Source organism: Protopterus annectens, chromosome 13.part0 (assembly GCF_019279795.1).
Source record: "Protopterus annectens isolate FY-2018-M chromosome 13.part0, PAN1.0, whole genome shotgun sequence".
In the NCBI taxonomy this organism is placed as follows: Eukaryota; Metazoa; Chordata; order Ceratodontiformes; family Protopteridae; genus Protopterus; species Protopterus annectens.
Window position 1 is genome coordinate 1,046,831,577 of NC_056747.1, and position 23,435 is coordinate 1,046,855,011.

The 23,435-nt window shown below is 40.6% G+C and overlaps 1 protein-coding gene across 1 annotated transcript in view; it reads right to left on the reverse strand.

The window, feature by feature from the left end:
* Window positions 1-23,435, reverse strand: part of LOC122788109 (melanoregulin-like) — a 264,965-nt gene that overhangs the window by 70,817 nt on the left and 170,713 nt on the right. The window contains exon 2 of the mRNA XM_044055043.1: window positions 1,976-2,135. Coding sequence (XP_043910978.1) covers window positions 1,976-2,135 — 160 coding nt within the window. The remainder of the gene's footprint in view (window positions 1-1,975; window positions 2,136-23,435) is intronic.

The window sequence follows — 23,435 nt, forward strand, 5'->3', positions numbered from 1 at the left end:
AAAGGTACTTCTGCCAATATTCAGCAACTTCTCTTGACTCAAAAATGCAATTTTTCAATGTTCAGCCTATATTTTCTGTTAATTTATTATACAGGTAAACCCAATAACCACAACTGGTTCTTTTCAGGAGTAAACAGCAGGAAATGTTCTGGTAAAGTGACTTATAGAATGTAAGCTGAGACTAGAGGATTCCAGCCAAGGACTAAAAGATGAAGCTCATTATCAACTCACTAAAGATCATGGGAGAACTAGAGTTTGTCCTGGTAAACAACAGGCACAGAATGTAATTGACAAATTCTGGATGAGATGCAAGTCCATTGCAATGTAGACATGTGCACGCATTCATGTGCACCCACAATACACGCATGCTCATGCGCAAAACACATTCACGCAAATGTATAGTTTTTAGGAGGATCTCCAATTTACCCACTGGCACGTGTTTGAGTGTGTGAGGAAAACAGAGATTGCAGAGGAAGCCATAAAGATACAAAGTGTATAATCTGCATAGAAGGCCCCCCATGCCAAGAAAGTACTAGAGAACTAAGCACTGTGAGACAGCTGTGCAAACTGATACTCCACTCTGTCACCCCAGGCCTCGTAGGTAATTAATTTACTTACATCAGTACAATCATGAAGGAAATAAACAGGTAAACTTTATTTCTTAAATATTTATTTCCCATTAAATACATAGCTGTGAAAACTTGCAGTTTCTTTTTGCAAAGATATCATGGCAAACTGGCATTATGATGCATTAGTAAGCAAATGTCTGTTGGCAATTATTTTCCTGCAGTTTAAATTTGTTACTCTAATGTTACTGCTGACCCTTTTCTGTCTTGCAAGGCTGGTCTTGGGACTCTTAGAAACCCACACTATGATTTACGCATTTAGATTGTAAACCAGTTTCACACTGTGTGCAGACATTGATAGCACTGATAACACATTTAAATATATCCTAAGTTTGACTATAAGTAAAGCAATATCAGAGAAAGCATTCAAAGAATAATTATATCGGCTGTAAATAAAACCACTTTCATAAAATAAGAATGTTTATCTTTGTCATTGTTTATTTTGCCAGAAAATAAATAAATAAAATAGAATTATGAAAACTATGAGGTCCCGCATAAGTACTAGTTAAGACTGTTGCTGGTTTCATATCAAAAATGATACACAATGATTAAAAGACAAATCATGTTCTTGTTCAACTCTAATTTAAAATAATTATTCTGTACTCCTTTAAGTTCTTAAAAAAATGTTCAAACTTTTTTATATAAAGGACCAGATATCATGAATCCATAATTTATAAGGTGCTCTTTGAACTGTGGCTCCATCACTCTTACTGCTGGCCAGTTTGGAAAAGTAGGTCTGCTCCATAAGAGGCTGTTTGAAAGTAGCAAAGAATGACCCACTGCCAGTTGGCGTGGTAGGATGAAAACAGATTATTGAGTACTACATGCTGTGTTAGGCATTTGGTACCAACTCACAAATCACTATCTCCATATGTAAATGTGGAACAAAATATATTACTGAAGTGCTACATGGGGAGGAAGAGAAACAGTAATGTTGCCTGTTTTAGTTGTATTCGGCCTCATCCAAAGTATATAAATATAGGAAGTAATTATGTTGGTGGTGAAGTATCACTGAATGAAATATATTGTCTAGACACTGGTGAAATTTTCAGCCTTCTTTAGTGGTATCTTTTGTGCACTTCAACAGTGGCCAGAATAGGCAGAATGAATTTCAAGTAATTTCATTTAACAGACAACACATCCTGACATTATAATGTACCTTACTATACGGAGTTGTGAACAGTCAAACTGTGGTATATGAATTTTGATGTGGTTCTAAAAGCTATAACCTTCTGATCCCCCCAATTTATAAATGCTGCTATTACATACTTGTTTGCCACTGAATTTAATACCAACCTCCGCCCTTTACCAAACCACATTAAATAAATGTTTTTACAGCTGCAACTGACCTCTGACCCTCGCCGGGTTTTGGCTCGTCTGTGTAGAAGGTTGTATAGTTCTCTGTCATCATCCCTCTCCATGTGAGATGCATCATGAGGTTCACTCCACAAATTTGTCTCTTCTGCTCTTCTGCGTTTCGTCTCTCGATCAAAATACAACAGAGTTTCACTGAAAAATAAAAAATATATATATATATATATATATATATATATATGTATATATATATATATATATATATATATATATATAGAGAGAGAGAGAGAGAGATATGTATCAGGGCTGAAATTATTTCCTTAGATTTCAAGTAATAACAAGTATGCAACAAAAGTTATTTGGCCAAAGGTACTTTATTATCACTGGTTAGGATTCATAAACAATTGGTATAACTCATTTTGTAGTCTGTGGTACACAATTTAGATCTGTTAAGGACCTTATGTAGTAGCACTAACAGCCTTTTAAGATGTACAAATCATTGTGAGAAAATGGCCACCTAGCAGATGTCTGTACCTATATTTTTGGCTAGCTTCACCATTCACATGCTGTTGTACACAAGCACTACATATAAGTTCACCTTATGTAATTAAGATACAGTGTTCACATCTAGAGTGGCTGCTTTGAGTAGTTAGTAATATGCTCACTGTCCAGGGCTACCAAGCTTTCTCCCCCAACTCTTAGAATAACCCAGTGCTCATTGTCCAGGTTCATTCCCACTATCTCCCTTATAAGGAAGTGACACATTGCCTTTAAAATAATACCGTTCACTGTTCAAGTATAGGGCCATGCTTTTGATTAATGTGATATTGTATACTATACATGCCAAAGGTAATCTCTTCCTTATATGGATATTGTTCTACCTTTGTCTAAGATCACCTTTCTCTTGTAATAATTACACAGTGTGCTGCTCATAGATAGTGTCACTGTTCATAATGATATACAACAGTGCTTATATCTATGATTATCTCTTCCTTCATAATGATACTGTACACTGGTTATGCCTCATATGTAGGATAAGTCACTCTATTTATTGTCAAAGATTGCCCCCTTCCCACCACCCATTCAATATAGCTGAATTTCTCATGTACATTGTGCTGTGCCATGACTTGACATATCAGAGCAATTCCTAAATATGTTACTTATGCAGTTCACTTAAATTCAGAGTGAATTATTAAGGTTTGGTATAGGTTCATAGGTTCATAAATTAGTACTAGGCTAACTGCCCTGGTTGACCATTTTAAGCCTAGCCTATTATCCAATGTGAGACTCAAACCCTGCACCTTGTCTCTGTAAGGTCAACACCATAACCATTATGTCATAAATACATACTATTAAGTAAACTGCGTGCACATACAAACCTGGCAGAGGCCAGATAATGAGACAATTATACCCAGCAGGGAAGAAGTAACAAAAGCAGAAATATAAAGAAGCACACAACTTCCCATGTCCATAGCAGCATGTGGTGGTGGGGGGGGGGACAATATGCTCACAGGGGGACTGTGATATCCTCACGCTGGGTGAGTAATCAGGGAGACTGAATCCTCACCACTGAGACTGGAGAAGGCCATAAACTTGGAAAACAAATGGATAAACTCAGTATTTCCAGATGCAGAGCATTCTTCATCAAGCACAATTCTGCTTAGCGCACACAGGGCATACACTCAGCCCGGGGTCTGGGTGTCGCTATCTGTCTCTCCCCAGGTCCCCAATAAGGCTCCCCACTGGCACTGTGGAACCAGTGTTTTGTGTCCCTACCCTAAGGAGCTGACACTCACTCTTTGAGATTTAATTTTCACACACACACACACACACACACACACACACACACACATCTGGGAAAGGCTGGCACAGATTACCTGCTCTACCAACTTTGCCCAGACTATAAGGTAGAGTTACTGCCACCAGTCAGTAAGGCGCTTAAAAGGGTATCCAATGATGCTGAGTGAAGTTAATATTAATGCAAATGGTAATGTTGACCAAACAGCAAGGCTTTCAGTTGTGGCCAGAGTTATCACTAAATAAATATGTACAAATGCTCTCAAAGCATAAATATTTTCTAAAAAGGACGAGCCACAGTGAAAATTATAAATATATTTAATAATAAATAATAAAAGAAGAAGAAAATACTATATATTTCAGTAAATTACAGAGTTCAAATCACAGGAAATATTGAAAATAACATTGATGAACAAACTCATACAAATAAAGAAAAATAATCTCTAAACTACGCTTCACTAAATTCCTGACTGAATCTAAAAGAATTACTATTCCCTAATAACTTAGTTGATAGAGCAATGCACAATGAAATATGGGCACAGTCTTTCTTGTCAGGTTCCCAAAATAGAATACTCAATACTCAGATATTACTCCCTGTAAAATATAATGTCCAAGATGGCTAGCAGAATGACCTCATCTGGTCACCTGACTCACTGTATCCCACTTTGACACTGAGACAGGAATTTAGTATAGACAGCTACAATACACATCTAAATGTTTATGGCAATGCCTGGGGCTTCACCTCTTTTTACTGAGCTAATGAACAAAGGTTTCTTTCAGTTCTACCGTCTCTGGTCCTTTTCAGCACTGTGGGTGCCATTTTAATGGTTTAACAGCTCATTTACATTTCCCTTATTTTTCTTAAAGTATACTAGCTGGTTAATCTCTGTTGTCCCTGTATCTTCTATTAAAACATATACATTTAATTCAGTTACAGTAATACATGTACATTTATTTTCATTCCAGCAGGGTAGACTGTTGATACATTTTAACCAGTAAAAGATTTAGCAGCAGACAATAAAAAGTGCAATAAATGGTAAGAATTAAGAAAAAACAATCAATAGAAAAATAAGCAAGAAAACAGGCAACTTATGGAAGCACAAGCATCTGTGCAAGTCAGTTTGATATACAAATGATATATAATTATTTACAAATTTCCAGCTAGCTGTGCTGGCACAAGTCATACATCCACTGCCCTACTTCTCCTGGCATGGCTGGCAGTACCTCCTATCATGACAGGGACAACCAGAGAAGCAGCTTGGTCACATAAAAGTACTTTAGACATCTAGTCCCAATGGTGTTCTTTTTTCTGCTTTTGAATCAAGCAATAGGCTTAGTATGACATAGGATTTGTCTTTATTTTATCTTCTTTACCTGTTAACTGGTGAACCAGAAACAATGCTTAATTAAGTCACACAGTAAGCAAATTGAAGCTGAGAGAATCAAATCCTGCACTATAGCACACTGCACCAAACTGGCAGATAGCATTGTACTGTGCAGTGCTATACTTATGGAACAGTAGAATGATCTTTGACACATGGATATGCAGTCAAATTAGAACTCTGATGTAACATTCCGTTGATATAGCACATTTCACAAACTAAAACCTATAAAGAACCAAGACTTTGCTTAATTGTATGATGATTCTGTGAAATGTTCTCTTTATAAGCTTTAAATTGGACTAAAAATGCAGTGTACTTAATACGGTGGCCAATAAATATATTAAGCACCTAACTATAGCATATTTATGTGCATGAACAGACTCACCCAGAGACACAGCAAACGATACTCTACTATGGGCTGCTAATCAATTTAGCAACAAACTGATGATCAAAGATGACCTGAATATTGAGAGGTCCACTCTTATGATCTACATCTCTTAATCTGAGCCATTCCTGTTTGGCTTAGTACAATCAATATGTAATGAAAAAGTGTCATACTGAAAGGAGGATTTTTGTTCTGTTAATCTGAAAGTCCAATGTGAGAAGGAGATTTGAAACACATGAAGGCAACTCCTGTCACTTGCAAAACGATTCTGCAAAGATAAGCGAGTCAACTAAATAATGAAAAATGTAAATGTTGTGCAGTCTTCAGAGGGAAACCACTGGAGCTAGACACTTTGCAAAAGCACTTGAAGTTATGGATAATCCATAGGGCAATGTAGAAAACTGATAATGTGACCCAAACTCAGAAAATCTGAGGAAACGTCTGCACTCTGTGGCAATGGGAATATGCAAATAAGCATCCGTTAGGATGAATGGAGGTAGGGCACAGCCACAACTTTGTGCTGAGATTTTAGATGACTAGAGGCTTTTGAGCTTCCATAAGTTACCTGTTTTCTTGCTTATTTTTCTTTTGATTGTTTTTTCTTAATTCTTACCATTTATTGCACTTTTTATTGCCTGCTACTAATTTTTTTACTCTATTTTATTATTATAAACAAACAGCAGTATTGTACTGCAAATGTCTGCCTTACTGGGCCTGTTAAATAATTTTAGTTACTGTTTTCAATGTTTGTAAAGCTTTTTAGCCATTTTCACTGTTTCAAATGTATTAAGTGGGCATTTTCTCCATGTGTTAATCATTTTGTTTGTTTGTTCTGATTTTCCTGCCAAGAAGTGTATCATACAACTGATTTGTTTGTACTTAAAAGCATTCTCTAGAGTCTCCTTGCTCTTCTTTTGTTTAAAACTTTTATTGATGTCTCCCTGCTGTTTTTCTGCCGTGGTAAACATTTCTGTAGTGTTTTCTGCCTAAAATAGTATAGCTTGTAGCTGTATCATAGTCCATATTCAGGGTTGCTGTTTCTGGGCCTGGCTGTTTGTTTGTAGTGGCTGTTTTTTCTGAGCACATTTTCCAGGCCATCTTGGATTAGAAAGGGCCCTTCTGCACTCTAGTAAGATGACTGTGCTGATTGAACCCTGGCTGGTAGAGGTTGGCTGGTCTAGGGGTTGGAGTAAGCACCTCATTTTTTTAAGCTTCTTTTAAAGTTGTTTTAGGTTTTAACCTTCTGGTACATAATCTCCAACCCTTGAGTGGGTTTCTACATGTTTGGTAATCACCCAGCAGCATGGACTGCCACGCCATTGTGCACCACAGCCAGACAGATAATTTCAACAATTTTCCCTTAGATACAGCTGTATCCCAACAGTGTAGTTCCTCATCTTTAGCACGTTTCCTGGCAAAGAGTCTAGATTTCTGTGTTACTAGAATATTCTATTTTTTTGTGGTATTTAAACCCCGCGTTTGAGCTGGTTTGGGCTTGTTTGTACATCACGCACAACAGCTGCACTGTTTTAACCCATTGTGAGATAGTTCAGCTACAACTATTCCCTTAGTAGCACTTATGTGATCACCTAGTAGTACTCCTCTTGACCTTACACCCTATACCCCCTTAGAGTTCTCTGGCCTCTCTCTCTCAGATTCTGACAAATATGGATGAACAATTTCCTATGGTTTCTCCTGCCAGTCTGATTGATATGGGCATCCTGAGACAGTGTAGCAACTGCCTCATGTACATGGACAACCTTCTACTACTACCACCTAGAAACACAATTTGTGAGAGATGCAAATATATTAGGAACCTAGAGTCCATGCTCTCTCCCTCACAAGCCAGTATATCTGACACTGAGAAGGTTGTCAACACAAACGCCACACCTCAAACACCACCCACACCTACACAACACTCACGCACATATACGGAGGTCCTCACCAAAAACATACCCAAACAAAAGTGACCTCCAAGGCAAAAACACAAGTGAACTCCTTTGCCCACCATACCACACACCACACATAGTCCACACCTGTGTTTCACAGCCCCTAAGGCCTAAACATAAACCCAACATATTAGTCATAGGAGACTCCATTGTGAGATACACAGATGTGCCTCTCACCAGGCTGGATAAGGAAAAGGTCACGGTTAGTGGTTTGTCAGGTGCCAGAATCCACCATATCAACCATGTACTCAAGTCTCTCAACAACAGGTACTGTTATGACTCTGCCATAGTCCATGTTGGTGTGAACAACTTGAGACGTACCTTCCTGGACTATATGAAGAGAGACATGATCGAGCTTGCTGAATATGTGTCCCAGGCTGGTATGCACCTAGCCTTAAGCAGCGTTCTACCATCACCTAAAATGATGCCTCAATACAAACAGAAAATGATTGACTTTAACAATTGGCTTAGTTTCTGGTGTCATTCCAAGGGGATCCAGTACCTTCAGCCTGGAAAGACATTATTGACAGATCACAATGCTTTGACAGAGATGGCCTGCATCTGTCTCCCTTGGGCTTCAGGCTTCTGGCAAAGGGTCTTTTCTCCCCCATAGTGCCTTTTTTTAGGCAAAGCCATGAGATCAAACTACCAACATGAACATTTTGGCAAAATGCAAATTAAATGTCATGCTGCGAAATGCTAGGAGTCTAAACATGAAAGTGCACTCATTGCAAGCATTCTTAACCCTGGAAGATGCTGACATTTGTGCAGTCACAGAAACCTTGTTCAAAGCTGTGAATAGCAGCCCAGCCATACCAGGTTACTCATCCTATGATACATTCAGACCCCAAACAATGGTCAGCAAAGCAAAAGGAGGTGGAGTTGCAATATATATTAAAGACATACATACCTCCAGGCTGATCAAACAGTATGACGCACAGGAGACACTCCAGGTGCAGTTAACCATTGACAAGACCCCTATTCAAATCAAAGCTAGCTACAGGCTCCCAACTTTGACTCAAGATGCCCACTCCACCTATCTGGAAGTCTTCAAATCTGTGAAGATTCAACCCTTTACCCTGATCTTGGGCAACTTTAACTATCCAACCATAGAATGGAAGAAGTACTCATGCCAAAATACAAATGCCCAGAGATTCCTTGATTTCATCATTGCAGATGCCTTGGACCAGCTGGTCGACACCCCCACAAGAGGTGAAAATATCTTGGACTTGGTATTAACCAACATGAGCAACCAGTGCGGCATCTCTACAGTGTCATCCTCCCTGGTAAGATCTGACCACAAAGTGGTCACTTTCAAGTCACCATCTTCCCCAACCCCATCCTAGCCAGGGTCAAACAAAAAAACTTCTCCAAAGCTGATTACAACCTCCTGAAGGAAGGTATAAACAATTTCACAGCTCCCACCCCTTCCACACAAACTGGCATATATGTCCAAACCTACACCAAAGTACTATATGAACATTTATATAGCTGCATGGAATCAGGAATACCAAACAGGACAAAAAACCTGGGATTCAGGCTAGTGGCTAAAGCTCTTGCCATCCCTATAGTGCCTTTTTTAGGCAAGGTTCAAAGGACAAAACCACCACCGTAACAGATACAAGCATGCAAAATCTGAAGGTAATGCTAGAAGTCTGAACCTCAAAATGCACTCTCTCGAGACACTCCTAAAAATGGAGAACATTGATATCTGTGCAGTAACTGAGACCTGGTTCAAGGCTCCAGAGAGCACCCCTGCAATACCAGGCTACAAATCTTACCACACTTTTCAGCCACAAAACCAAGACCGAAACACTAAAAGTAGAAGAGTGTCCATATTCACCAAGGATATTCATGCCTCCAGGCTAGTTGCCCAACACAATGCATCTGAAATTCTCCAGGTGCAACTAACACTAGGTAAGACTGCAGTCCAAATTGTAGCTTGCTACAGATCCCCCACCATGCCCCAAGATTCTCACTACACCTTTCTAAACATACTGGAAAATAATAAGATACAACCAAACACCCTAATACTGGGTGATTTCAACTTCCCTGCCATTAGCTGGGAAAACTACTTGGGTACCAACACCTTTTCCCAACGGTTCTTGGAATTCATAAATTCCAATGCCCTGGATCAACTAATCCATTGTCCCACCAGGGGCTCCGGTATCCTAGACCTGGTCATTACCAACATGGGAGATAGATGCTCCACAACAGTGATCACCCCCTCATTGGTCAGGTCTGACAATAAGCACATCACCCTTGATATCCACATCCCACTCCCACCCCCCAGTAAGGAAACCTCCGTAAAAAACTTCTCCAAAGCCAACTTCATGCTACTGAAGTCAGAAGTGACAAACTTCATGACATCCATGCAGACGGGATCTGAAAGTTTGACTGCTGAATCCTACACTAATGCACTGTACGAGCACATCCACTCATGAATGAATTGTGCCATCCCAAATAGAACCAAGATGCTCTCCTCCAAAAAAGGACGCCAATGTGGTGGTCCCCTGCTATAAACAATATATGCAACAGAAGGAAGAAACTGTTGCAAAAAAGTGGAAAATTCCAGGATGCAAAAGACTCCCTCACCAGCCTCAGCAAGAAGCTGAGATCCCTCATAAAATCCTCAGAAGCTAGTATGAAAATAAAATTGCCAAAGATTCCAAAGACAACCACAAGGCATTCTATAGTTATGTCAAGAATCTAAATGGCAATGCTCATATCTGCTCTGAGCTACAACAAAATGGCATTAAATATACTGATCCCAAGGATATTGCCAATATCCTGGCAGATCAATTTAGTGCCAGCTTTACCCCCCTCTCACCCCCAAAGGGCTCATCTCAATACCAAAAGATTGCCAAATTCTGGTAATCATGGCCACACAGGTAGAAACCACACTCTCCAAAGCTAAGAATACAGCATCCATGGGACCAGATGACATCCTGGGCTGTGTACTACATGAACTACAAAATGAACTGGCACCTCACCTAAGTGTCATGTTTAATCATAGCCTCACTTCAGGCTTCGTGCCAACTGAGTGGCGCACAGCTAAATTATCCCACTCCAGAAGGGGGGATCCACCTTGGATCCCAGGAACTGCCATCCCATCAGTCTGATGAGCCTGATCTGCAAGGGCATGGAACGCATTTTCATGGAACTTATAAACAAAGACATTGGCAACCTTCAAACACTGGACCCCACCCAGTTTGGGTTCGTGAAGGGCCAATCTTGTCTCCTGAACCTGATTGACTTCTTTGAATCAGTCTCCAGAGCTGTGGACGAGGGTAAGGCAGTCCACACAGCCTATCTGGACCTTGCCAAAGCCTTCAACACCAATCCCTATGTCACTCGATGGGTTGCCAAATGGCTTACTGACAGAACCCAGATTGTAAAAGCCAATTCCAAATCCAGCTCCAGACAAGTGCCAAGTGGAGTACCTCAGGGTTCAGTCCTGGGACCACATTTGTTTGGCATCTACTTCTCTGAAGTACAGGCCAACACTAAGGGACTCTGGCTAACAAAGTTCACAGATGACTGCAAACTGGGAGCCATTATTGAATCCCCAAATTATGTGGATATTCTACAAACGGGCCTTACAGAAACAGATGCTTGGTGCCAGAGCCATGGGTTCAAGATTAATACCAAGAAATGTATAGTTATCCCCTTTGGAAAAAACATGTACCCATGAATTACCACATAGGTGGCAGTACACTAAATATCAAAAGTGTGATGAGGGACTTAGGGACACAGGTGGACAGTGGTCTCACTTTCAATAACCATATCGCCACAACAGTCAGAAAATCCTTCTATGTGGCACCAAAGCCATGGACGAGGGGAAGACAGTGAACACCATCTACCTTGGCCTGACCAAAGCCTTCGATACTATTCCCCACTCAAGTATAATAGATAAACTCTATTAACTAGGCATCAATCCATATGTTATTGGGTCTATATTATAGTATCAAAGTTTTTAAACTTCGTATGCTATAACATCGACCTGTTTTTGTCGAAAACTGAAAATAGCGAAGCTACGTAACTTCGAAATCTTACCTAGGGTAAGATTTTGGTTGTCCTTTCCATGGCTTCGATATTTACTATACTGTGGAGGGAAGGTTATGGACCGGGGTAAGGTAAGTATGCGAACGGAGGTTACGGACTGGGTTAAGGTAAGTGTGGGAATAGATCGGGGTAAGGTGAGTGTCCGATAGTTTGGGACATTAGGGTTAGGGAGTGGGTAAGGTGAGTGTGCGGTAGTTAGGGGCTTTAGGGTTAGGGAGCAGGTAAGGTGAGTGTGCAGTAGTTAGGGACTTTAGGGTTAGGGAGTGGGTAAGGTGAGTGTGCGGTAGGTAGGGACTTTAGGGTTAAGGAGCGGGTAAGGTGAGTGTGCGGTAGTTAGGGACTTTAGGATTAGAGTTGGGTTAAGGTGAGTGGATAGGTAGTAGTGTAGGGTTAGAATTATGGTTTTGTTAAGTGTATGTGTGTGGTTTATTTATTTTGGTGTGCTTGTCTTGTGTGTTTGTGTTTCGGAACAGCAATTTTTTTTCCCTGGGAAAAAATTAGCTGTTCTGTATGTTCGATATTTTGTGGTTTAGATATTTTAGGTACGATGAAATAGCATTCACTATTTAAATTGTATGATAGGGTAATATAAACACATGTTATCAGATGGGTAGCAAACTGGCTCACTGATAGAACCCACCTAGTCAAAACAGGGGAAGCAACCTCAAGCAGTAAACTCGTAACAAGTGGTGTACCCCAGAGATTGGTCTTGGGGCCTCTATTGTTTGGGATATACTTTTCTGAGGTGCAGACCAAAGCCAGTGGATTATGGCTAACCAAGTTTGCAAATGATTGCAAGCTAGGCACTGTCATAAATTCCCCTAGTGATGTGGACATCCTCCGAGAGGGTGTCACCCAAACAAATGACTGGTGCCAGAAACATGGCCTCAAACTGAATTCCAAAAAATGCATCATCATCTCCTTTGGGAAAAGTGACATCCCCATAAATTATCACATTAATATCAAGGTCCTAAACATGAAATCAGTCATGAGGGACTTGAGCTCCCAGGCTGATAGCAAGCTGACTTTTGAGCACCATATTTCCTCAGTTGTATGAAAAGGGAAAGCTTTCTACATGGCACACCTCATTAGTAAAGGTATCTCATCCATAGACAAGGAAGTCATAACATCCCTGTATTCTTCCCTTATAAGACCCATTATTGAGTACAATGCCCCTTTTGCATGTACCTCACAAAGCAGACACAGCAGCTGGAGAGACCACAGAGGTTCCTCACCAGGAGAGGCCAGATCCTCAGACATCTACCCTACACAGATAGGCTAAAAGCCCTGTCCCTCCTCTCAGTCTCATACAGACTCCTCAGAGCTGACCTCTGTCTGGCATACAAAGCAATCTCAGACCCACCTTTATGGGACTGCTGCAGATCCACAAGTCAAGCTCCACTCGAGTAACCCGCATGTGTGGCCTCAGCCTGGTCTGTGACATCAGTAGGACTTGTTGACAGGGTAGATTTGTGTCTCAGAGACACCCCCTTCTATGAAATAGACTCCATCTCCACGTCAAGCAGAGTACCTCATTAACCCTTTTTAAGTGCAACCTGGATGGCAAACAGAAACTACACCCCTGGGATTCCACCTGTATCCCTGCTGGACAGGGGCATCGGGTGCTGACTTGTTGGAACATGGGCTAAATTCTTGGCTAGGCTTGTAAAGGCCTCAGGGCCAATGGCCTAGTGAGTTCCTATGATCTTATGATGATCCTATAATGTTACAATAATACTCAGATAATGGATAACAGGTATCAGAGCTTACAAAATTAGCATCTTGAACTTTGGTACTTTCAGAACAGGTTGAGAAAGGACAAATCCAGAAGTGGCCTCCAAGAATAATCTTTTTTTGGTACAAAATTACAGGGTCATTGTTCTATAACCCCCATGACAATCATGTTGTGCAGAAACAGTGGAAACAGATCTGTCTGGTTTTAAGGATGAAGGCTAATCCCTGGAAAAAGAGGTATTGTTTTCCAGTGCCATCTATAACCCTCCAGAATCAGTCTTAAAACCCACTTGTCTGATACTGTCTTTTGCCACAAGGGTAAATTTAGAGACAGCCTGAGTGTTAGCCCTATGGTAGGGGATAGCATAGTCATTCTAAGACAGAAGTTTCTCCTTTTTTTTGAAAGACTCCCTGCTTCTTGCCAGAACTTTCCTGTCTTTTCTCATCAGAAATCTGGAAGAAGATCTACGGGTTACTTTTTCTGTTTTCTAAAGAAATCCAGTGATTTATTAACCCCTTGAATTCATTTATCCCTTTCATCAAATTGTGTGAGCACCTAAGTAGTAACTGGACCAAACAGAACTTCCTTATCTAAAGGAGAATTTCAAATTTCAGACTTAGCCTCCTCAGAAACCTTCTGGTTACGTACCCAAGTAAAGCACCTCAGGACAATAGCAGTAGCAGGAGCTCTAGAAACGTAATAATCAGCCGTACACACTCTTTAGAAAACTGATTACAAACTTGAGTGATGGTAGAAATAATAGGATTCAGAAAAGTCCTATTTTCTGAAGACAAGAGTATCATCAGACAAATTCCTCAAACTGTCTACACAGGCCAGAATGTAGGTTAACATACGAGTCTGGTAGTTCAAAATTCTAAAAGCCAAAGTAGAAGAACTTTTTTTTTTACCAAATCTGTGAAATGTCTTACCATCTTTATCAGAAGGAGAGTTATTGGCATTGACAACATTTTTATTAGCAGCAGAAGAAGAAACAGAAATAGCTGCTGGATCTGATCTTAGATGATAACATAAATATTGGTTAGACAGTGGAACTCTATAAAAGTCTGTCTGCCTTTTTAGGAACTGAATTCTGTCAGGGTTATTGCAGGCAAAATCAAAAGCATTGTGTAAGGCTGGCATATTAGGAGGAGTAAAGGAGGCATGTGGGATGTCCCATTTGAATCATAACAGTATCGTTTAACAGACAAAGAAACATCCACCTGTTTCCATTGAAAAAAACAGCTCATTTTGGATACAGTTTCTGTAACAGAAAACATAAGGAGAACTGAAGAGTCACTGTCATAAGAGTCAGAGTCAGGAACAGTAGAAGAAAATGCAGGAGAAGGCCTGTCCCTGTCAAAATAAGAATCATCTGAAACCTCATCACCCTAAACCACAGGAATTGCATATGTGGCCAAATCTGTCTGCTGTACCACAGGGTTCAATAACTGCAATAAACCCTTAGCCAAGGTAAGCAATTCAACTTTCTTAACTGAAGCAGTGTCATTAGAAGAATTACATTTAACCTTTTTATTTCTGTTTTCTAGGGGCATCACTAGAAGGAGATCAATTAGAAGAATGCTGTTTATACTTGAAACAGGTCTCTTATCCTGGCCACTCTGAGATCTCACCAGAGAACCTCACTGATCAAAAGACCGTTCTCAAATGTACAAAATTGACTCTGGATCGGCCAAAGAGGACGTGGTTAACCCCTATTCTATAGTGGCAATGACAGCAACACCAGAGAGTCAAGAGGAAACCAATAAGTGTTATGAGGAATGAGTAGCAACCACTGAAGATTCACCCACTAATGACTGTGCACAGAGAGAACCCAAGGTGAAAGCAAGGGCTCTTTTAAAGTGCAGTGAAAAAAGGAGCAGCTGGACCAGTATCTGAATGCATGTCCTGGCAAAGGAAGAAAGCCTGATGTCTGGTAAGAGCTCTTAGATGGGTTGGTCCTGAGAAAAGTATAAATAGTAAACACAAGCACTTATACACCTGCCCTTCCAAGCAACACCTAACATGCAGAAATTTGAAAAGCAACACGCTATAGTAAAACCCTGAAGAAAAAAATGGTAAAATTTAACTGCAGAAAAGAAAAGGAGGTAGGTTGTCACAAAGTGTAGTCAAGCACTACATAACACATTCACAAACAAAAAATCTTTTCAAAACCTTATTTAATTGAAAGCAGCAAATGCAGCACACAAAAGCTATTGAAATTTCCCCACAGCTAAATAAATGGAAGTACTGAATATTGTTGACACTAGAGTTGGTCAACATGTGTTTAGTTGCCAGAATTTGATTGACTAAGCAGATGGTCAACAGATCTGCGATATCTCACATTATAGTATGTCATTTCTCCAATATTGTGCTGTCTTGGAGTTAGTATATAAAATTAGCAAGGGCAGGAGGGTTTGCTCCCCTGCAAAAAAACATTGTTTTTTGTTTATTTTAAAGGTTTGTTTTTGAATGTGTCAACACTGTTGCTTGATGCATGCAAAGTAGTGTGTTGATGTTTGCAATGTCAACGTTTTCTGATCGACATTGTGAATATTGATGTTTGTGTCATTTAACTATAGTAAGTAGACTCAAATAGATAATTTCCATTGTATTAAAAAATGGGGACTTAAGAAGAAAGTCTGACCATTCTTCCTGTGAAGCCCAGAGGTGCACTCTCAAGCGTGACAAGAAAGTATTGAAGATGTCTGTGGTCTTGCTGCTGAGTTCCCACCCAGGACTTGTGCATCAGCAGCCAGAGTGTAGGTGTGAAGGGGAGCCAGAGATTTTTGGAAACTGGCTGGTCATTGCATCCTGTGATAAAAGAAATGTGTTACTTGTGTGACATAGGGAATGTTTATGGCACAGAGAATGTGTGTGACATTTTAATGTTTATGGCATAAGGAATGTATATGATATAGGAATGTGTATGACACAAGGAATGTGAGTGACACAGAGAATGTGTATGATTCAGGGAATATGTGTGTGATGTGTGTGACACAAGGAATGTGTGCAACACAGGAAATGTTTTTTCAGACAGGGAATGTTTATGGCACAAGGAATGAGGAAGGCACATGGAATGTTTATGGCACAGGGAATGTGTGTGACACAGGGAATGTTTATGGCACAGGGATTGTGTGAGACACGGGGAATGTTTATTGGATAAAGAATGTGCATGGCACGAGGAATATTTATGGCAAAGGGAACATGTTTGACACAGAGAATGTTTATGGCATAAGGAGTGTGTGTGACACAAGGGGTGTGTATTATACAAGCAATGTGAGTGACATAAGGAGTGTGTGCGAGACAGTGAACGTGTGAAACAAGAAATATTCATGGCACAAGGGATGTGTATAAAACAAGGTATGACAGATTTAGTGTCAATACCTTTATGCACATCATATAAAACAATTGGGTATAAGCCTGTACAGCAAAATAGGAGAATTTTTCCTTAAGTTTATTCAAACATTCTAGTTTACAAACAGAAAATGTTAGAGACAGTTTCACATACTGCAATCTGAGGAATAAATATCTGTAATTGCGATGGTCTGACATGGTCGGAGGTTGTAACAAAAATATTGCAGTTTGTCCTGAATTATTGCTTCTTTTAAGGAAGAGCTGTTTTGAAGAATACTGTTCATTAAAGTTTGTACTGAAAAAAATGTTTTTAAATAGTTGCACTATAACTGCAGTTCAGGTCTTCATTCCACATTTACACAGAGTTATTATTTCCACTGCATTGCATTGCTTAGCAACATGACTAGTTTTACAAAATATTGAATATTTCTGTAATATAGCCTATGGGATTAACAACAAGATGCCATTTAGAATGCTACTGAGTCCTACTGTTTTAAGTACTTTCTGCACTTAACCTCATACCAGACAAACTTACCATGTGACAACACTTCTTGTCTTATAGTTTCCATCTGACCCATTTGTTGCCTTTCAAGGATAAGAGCTGAGACTATGAGAAGGGATGTCACTAGATGATGCCTTCAGAGTATTTTCTTAGCCTTTCTAATATATCTTATCCCCCCAGTAGTGATGTAAAATGGAAGAAATTCAAAACTGCTAGCTCCACTTCCCTTGACAGCTGCTACTCAGCCTAGGTCGGTAATGTCAGAGGAGGACACAACAATACATGTGCACAAAGAAGCCTGCCAGATGCTGTTGCTTTGATAAAAATGATTGTATGGCTATAAGTAGCTATGAAGAAAGAAGAAATGTAACAACAATCAGGCTGGCAATCAATCATGGTTCTCTCACTGTTTGCAGTCACTATTTTAGGGATTGTTTACAAATAGGTTCATAGGTTCATAGGTGTGAACTAGGCTAATGGCCCTTTGCAAGCCTAGCCCATAGGATTACCCTGGCATTGTGCCACCCAACCTTAGTTCCCAGTGCTTCTGTCAACTAAAGCCACTGGAGTGATCCCTGGGGTGAATTTTCTATTTCCCATCCACTCATCAAGATTTCTCTTGAAGAGGGCCAGTGAGGTGCTCTGCTTGACATGTATGAGAAGTCTATTTCATAGCATGGGCAGTCTCTGGGTTATGAACCTGTCCCTCCAGCATGTTCTGTTGATTGTGGTAATGAGGTTGAGGTCTCTGGAGTGTGTGGTGCGGAGGGATTGGGATCTCTTCAGATGTAGCATTTCTAACAGAGCTGGATCAGACATGATTATAAGTCAAGCAGAGATCACCTCTAAGTAGGCGATATGAGACAGAGAATAGTTGGAGTTTTTTTAGTCTGTTTATATAGGACAAATGTTTAAGGCCCAGGATCCTCTTTGTGAGGTAGTTTTGCGGCCTCTCTAGTTGTTGCAGGTGTTTAGTGAGGTACATGCCAAATGGGGCATTGTACTCAATGATTGACCTAATGAGGGAAGAGTAGAGAGAGACAATGACCTCAATGGCAATGTGGTTGTCAAAAGAGAGGTTGCTGTCAACCTGTGTTCCCAGAGCTCTTATAACACCTTCTGTATTCAGTGGACTATCATTGATGTGGTAATTCATGGGAACCGGGTTTTTCCCAAAGGGGGTGATGACACATTTTTTGGCATTGAGCTTAAGGCCATGGTTCTGACACCAGTCATTGGTCTCAGTGAGGCCTTTCTGTAGGATATCAACATCACTTGGGGAGTTAATAATAGCTCCCAACCTGCAATCATTTGAGAACTTTGTCAGACAGAGTCCGTTCGTGTTGGCCTGGACTTCAGAGAAGTAGATACCAAACAGGAGAGGACCCAGGACAGAACCCTGTGGGAGTCCACTCGTGACTGGTTGGCAGTCTGACTTGTAGTCAGCTACTTTCATACTATTGGTTCTACCTGTGAGCCAGTTTGCAACCCATCTAGTGATATAGGGGCTGATGCCTAGCTTAGTGAGTTTTTCTATGATTCCTGAGTGGGGAATGGTATCAAAGGCCTTGGCCAGATCAAGGTAGGCTACATGAGCCACCTTGCCTTCATCCACAGCTCTGGTGACTGACTCAAAGAAGTTGACCAAGTTGAGCAGGCATGATCTACCCTTCACAAAACCAAACTGTGTGGGATCCAGAGTTTGGAGATTCCCTATATCCTTGTTTATTAGGTTCATGATGATGCATTCCATAGCTTTGCATATCAGACTTGTCAGGCTAATGGGGCGATAGTTCCCTGGGTCTGTAGTTGCTCCTCCTTTGTGGAGAGGGATGACTGTAGCAGTGTGCCATTCAGTAGGGACAAAGCCTGAGGTGAGGCTGTGATTGAACAGGGCACACAGGTGAGGTGCCAGTTCACTCTGTAGTTCATGTAGAACACAGCCAGGGATACTGTCAGGTCCCATAGAAGCTGTGTTCTTGGCCTTGGACAGTACTGTTTTAACCTGTGCAGCAGTAATATTGGGTGTCTGGCAATCTACTGGTATTGGGACTGGTCCTTTAGGGGGGAGAGAGGGGTAAAGTTGGCACTTAATCTGTGGGCCAGTATATTGGCAATATCTGTTGGCTCTGTATAGGAGGTACCATTGTGCAGTAGCTCAGAGCAAATCTGGGTATTGCCATGGAGATTCTTTACATAACTATAGAAGGCCTTGTAGTTGTCCTTACTACCTGCTGCAATTTTGTTTTCATAGCTAGCTTTAGAGGATTTGATGGGGGATCTCAACTTTTTGTTGAGGCTGATAAGGGAGTTTTTCCAGTCTTGGAACTTCACGTTATTCCGCATTAGTTTCCTCCTTCTGTTCGTTTATGGCAGGGTACCACCAGATTGGCTTTCTTTTCTTGGAGGAGAGCATCTGGGTTCTATTGGGCATGGCTAGATCCATGCATTTGTTTTAGTGTTCATACATTGCATTGGTGTATGATTTGGCGGTCATACAACTGATCTCCATTTGCATTGGTGCAGTGAAGTTAGCCACCTCTGTTTTTAGGAGACCAAAGTTAGCTTTGGAGAAGATTTTCATGGTGGTTACCTTTGCGGGAGGGGGGGGGTTGGTGGGATGTGGACTTCCATTGTGATTAGTTTGTGGTCAGATTTAACCAGGGAGGAGTTGACTATTGGTGTAGAGCAATGGTCGCCCATGTTAGTAATGACCAGGTCAAGGATGTTGTTACCTCTAGTGGAGGTAAGGACGAGCTGGTCCAGGACATTAGAATTAATGAATTCCAGGAAAGGTTGAGCAACTGTATTGGTATATGAGTAGTTTTCCCAGTTAATGGAGGGGTAGTTGAAGTCGCCCAGTATGAGAGTGTTAGGCTGGACCTTAATATTCTCCAGGGTGTTTAGGAACATGGAGTGTGAGTCTTGGGACATGGTTGGGGACCTATAGCAGGCTACGACCTGACTCATTGTCTTACCCAATGTTAGCTGAACGTGAAGTATCTCAGATGCATTATTTTGGGCTACCAGTCTGGAGGTGTGCGCATCCTTTATGAATATGGAAACACCACTGCCTTTGGAGCTTCGAGCGAGTGCATTTTGAGATTTAGACTTCTAGCATTGAGCAGCATGACCCTCAGATTGCATTTGTTTGTAGATGTTACAGTGGTAATTTGGTCTTTGGAACACCACCTAAAAAAGGCACTATAGGGGTGGCAAGTGCCTTGGCCAGTATCCGGAGGCCCAGGGGTGACATATGCAGGCCATCTCTGGCAAAGCATCAAGATCTGTCAATCATGTCATCCCAGGCAGACAGATACTGGATCCCCTTAGAATGACACAAGAAACTTAGTCAATTGTTGAAATCAATCATTTTCTGCTTGTACTGTGGTATCATTCTGGGTGATGGTAGGATGTTGTTTAGGTCTAGGATCTTACCTGCCTGTGCTACATAATCAGAGAGCTCCTCCATGTCTCTTTTCATGTAGTCTAGGGAGGTACATTTCAAGTAATTTGCACCCACATGTACAATGATAGAGGCATATTTGTACCTGTTGTTGAGGGACTAGAATGCGTGCATTATGTGGCAGATCCTAGCACCTGACAGGCAGCTGACTGTTACTTTCTCCTTATTTAACCTAGTGAGTGGGACATCAGCGTGCCTCACTATTGAGTCACCTATGACTTATGTGTTGGGCATGCTGTTTTGCCTTAGGGGCTTTGGTTGAGTGGCACACTGTTTAGGTTAGATTAGTGTTGTGTTGTGGTGGTTGAGTGCATTTCTGCCTTGGAGGTCTCTGCTGTTTGGGTAGATTTTTATTGAGAGCTTCTGCAAAGATGGGTGTGCAGTTTGTGTTTTTATGTAAAGGCAGTGCTGGTATGCGTTCTGGAGGGCTATGTGTTCCATGTGGTGTGGTGCAAGTGTTGACCTTCTCCTCTTGACCAGCTATTCCGGTCTTGGCTGGAGAGTGCGTGGCTTCCAATTTGGATATACAGGTGCGGCTTGTGCTATAGGACTGCAGGACTGCAGCCCCCTCACCTGTAGAAAGAAAAAAATAAATAAATAAAACAAAAACAAATTGTGATTCCTGGAACTCCACGCATGCGTGCGTAGAGTTCCTGGTACTCACAGAACTCCAGACTGCTGTGTCAGGCAGTCCGGATAGAGGAGAAAGGCATCTCTACCCTGCAACCCAGAAGTCTGTGCGGTGAAGACCGCATAGAACAGAGAGACGCCAGACTGCATCATCTGCAGACTGCAGCCTCCAGCCTACTCTTGTGGGGAAACCAACCAGCCAGGAGAACCAGAAACCAGCCATTAGCATGCGCGGGCTGAGGAGACTGCAGTACCAACCAAGCCGACCAAGGATTTACTGTGTAGCACGGGCTGAGGAGACTGCCGACCAAGGATTTTCTGTGTAACTGGGACCAACTTCAGGTAGGATGTATATGTGTGTGTGTGCGTGAGTGCGGTTACAATAACACACTCCCGGAGCAGTTAGACAGTCATTTTGTTTTATTGTACAAAAACACCACAGCTTGTAACATTGTATGCATGCACCGCACGTAAATTGAGAGGAAAAGAAACTATGAACCACTCTCACAGTGTGTAATGCAAGTAAAATGTATGCTGGGAAACTCTTTAATGTACTGAACACTCAATATGCATAGCTGGAACTTCAGTGGGGAAAATTAAAGGCTGCAAAACACTAACAAAATTAATAGGTTTGATTCCCATATCCTCCAAGTCCTTGTGTATGTTACAGTTTTGTCCAAATTATCTAACCAGTTTTCCCATTCCTTTCTTGTAAGAGCAATCTGTGCTTATCTGCTTAATAAGCATAAACTATCTCACATGCTGTGAAATAGACACCATTGAAATATTTCACATGCTTTTAATAAGTATCAGGGAACACAGGGACTCCTACATTAGAAGTTATGTATCACACCCACTCAAAATTACGTTTTATGATTCCTCAAAGGTCAACGTTTACATTAAGCTGCACAGAATACTGTCTAAAATGTTGACTGTCTTACTATTCCTATGGGATTAAACCGAGGAAACTGCCATTGGAAAATTACTTTCAAAGTGTTTGAAAAAAAAACAATGCTTTTAGTTAGAACTTGGAAGTAGGACACCGTACTGACAGAAAGTTGTGCAAAGACAGCTACTAAGTAGAAAACTATGTGTAAACACTTCACTTGTGTGAGAACTGGGAATCTGCTACATGGATGAAATCCTGTTTTTACCAAAGTGCAGTGACCTCAGAATTTATTTTATTAAAGGGTTGTAGAGAGCAGAGCATCTTGCATGTGATATAGGTATGGGGGCAAAGTCCCCCACAAGAAATCTGACATCTTCAACTTTGCGTGAATGACATTTTACTCTGCTTTATAGAAAAAAAAGCATTTGCTCAACTGTTCTCTGTACTCATGTCCTAAAATCATTATACTGTTGATGTTTGAGTTTATGAATGAACTGACTATTTCCAGTTATATAGTTGCATCTGTGCCTGTTTATCATGCTGATGTTGCTATGAGCATTCTGAAAGCTATTGATTTATGTTTTTGACTTCAGACTGATAGACATTCTCTGAAGTTCTCGTTTGCAGAATAATTTCATTGACTTTTTGCTCAGTCTAGTCAATACAGTTTAATCTGGTATTTCTATCTAAATGACCTTGAGTCCCTACTACAGTTGATCTGTTACAGTTATGAAATAGTTTTTAATGATAATATTCTAAATTAGAAACTGTTATAACAATATTTTCCAACTCAATTTTTTTGAGAAATTAACTTTGCAGTCTTCTTTATTAATTGTCAGTATAACAATTGCTGCGAAGTTCAGCCAGCTCCATTGAAGTACTGTAAAATCCCTAACAGTAACATTCAGCAGTAACCTCAGTCACTGTCCTATTTGGCCTATGTGTGTGACATAGCAGTTTCTCTTGTAATTACTTTTTAAGTTAAACAGTTATTTAATAACTAAACTATTTTATGTAAGTAATATTTTAATATGTTGTCTTAGGAGCTGTTTTTGGTAGTATACACTTTGAAAGCCATGGCATCCTGAAACTGTTAATGTTTAGTTTATTGCTATGACTAATTCTTTACAAAGACATATATTCCTTTATTTACGTCTATTTTTGTATCTGTGTGTATAGATTTTCTCATCATATTTTTTTGTCTGTTTTTCATAAAATTGTGGTTTTCTGGCAAATTAGTGGCAAACCATTAAAGATAGAACTTAGAAAATAATGACACAGTATGACAGATATTTGAGTTTCAGATTTCATACCCTTCAGAAAATTCATACTAATGCAAGA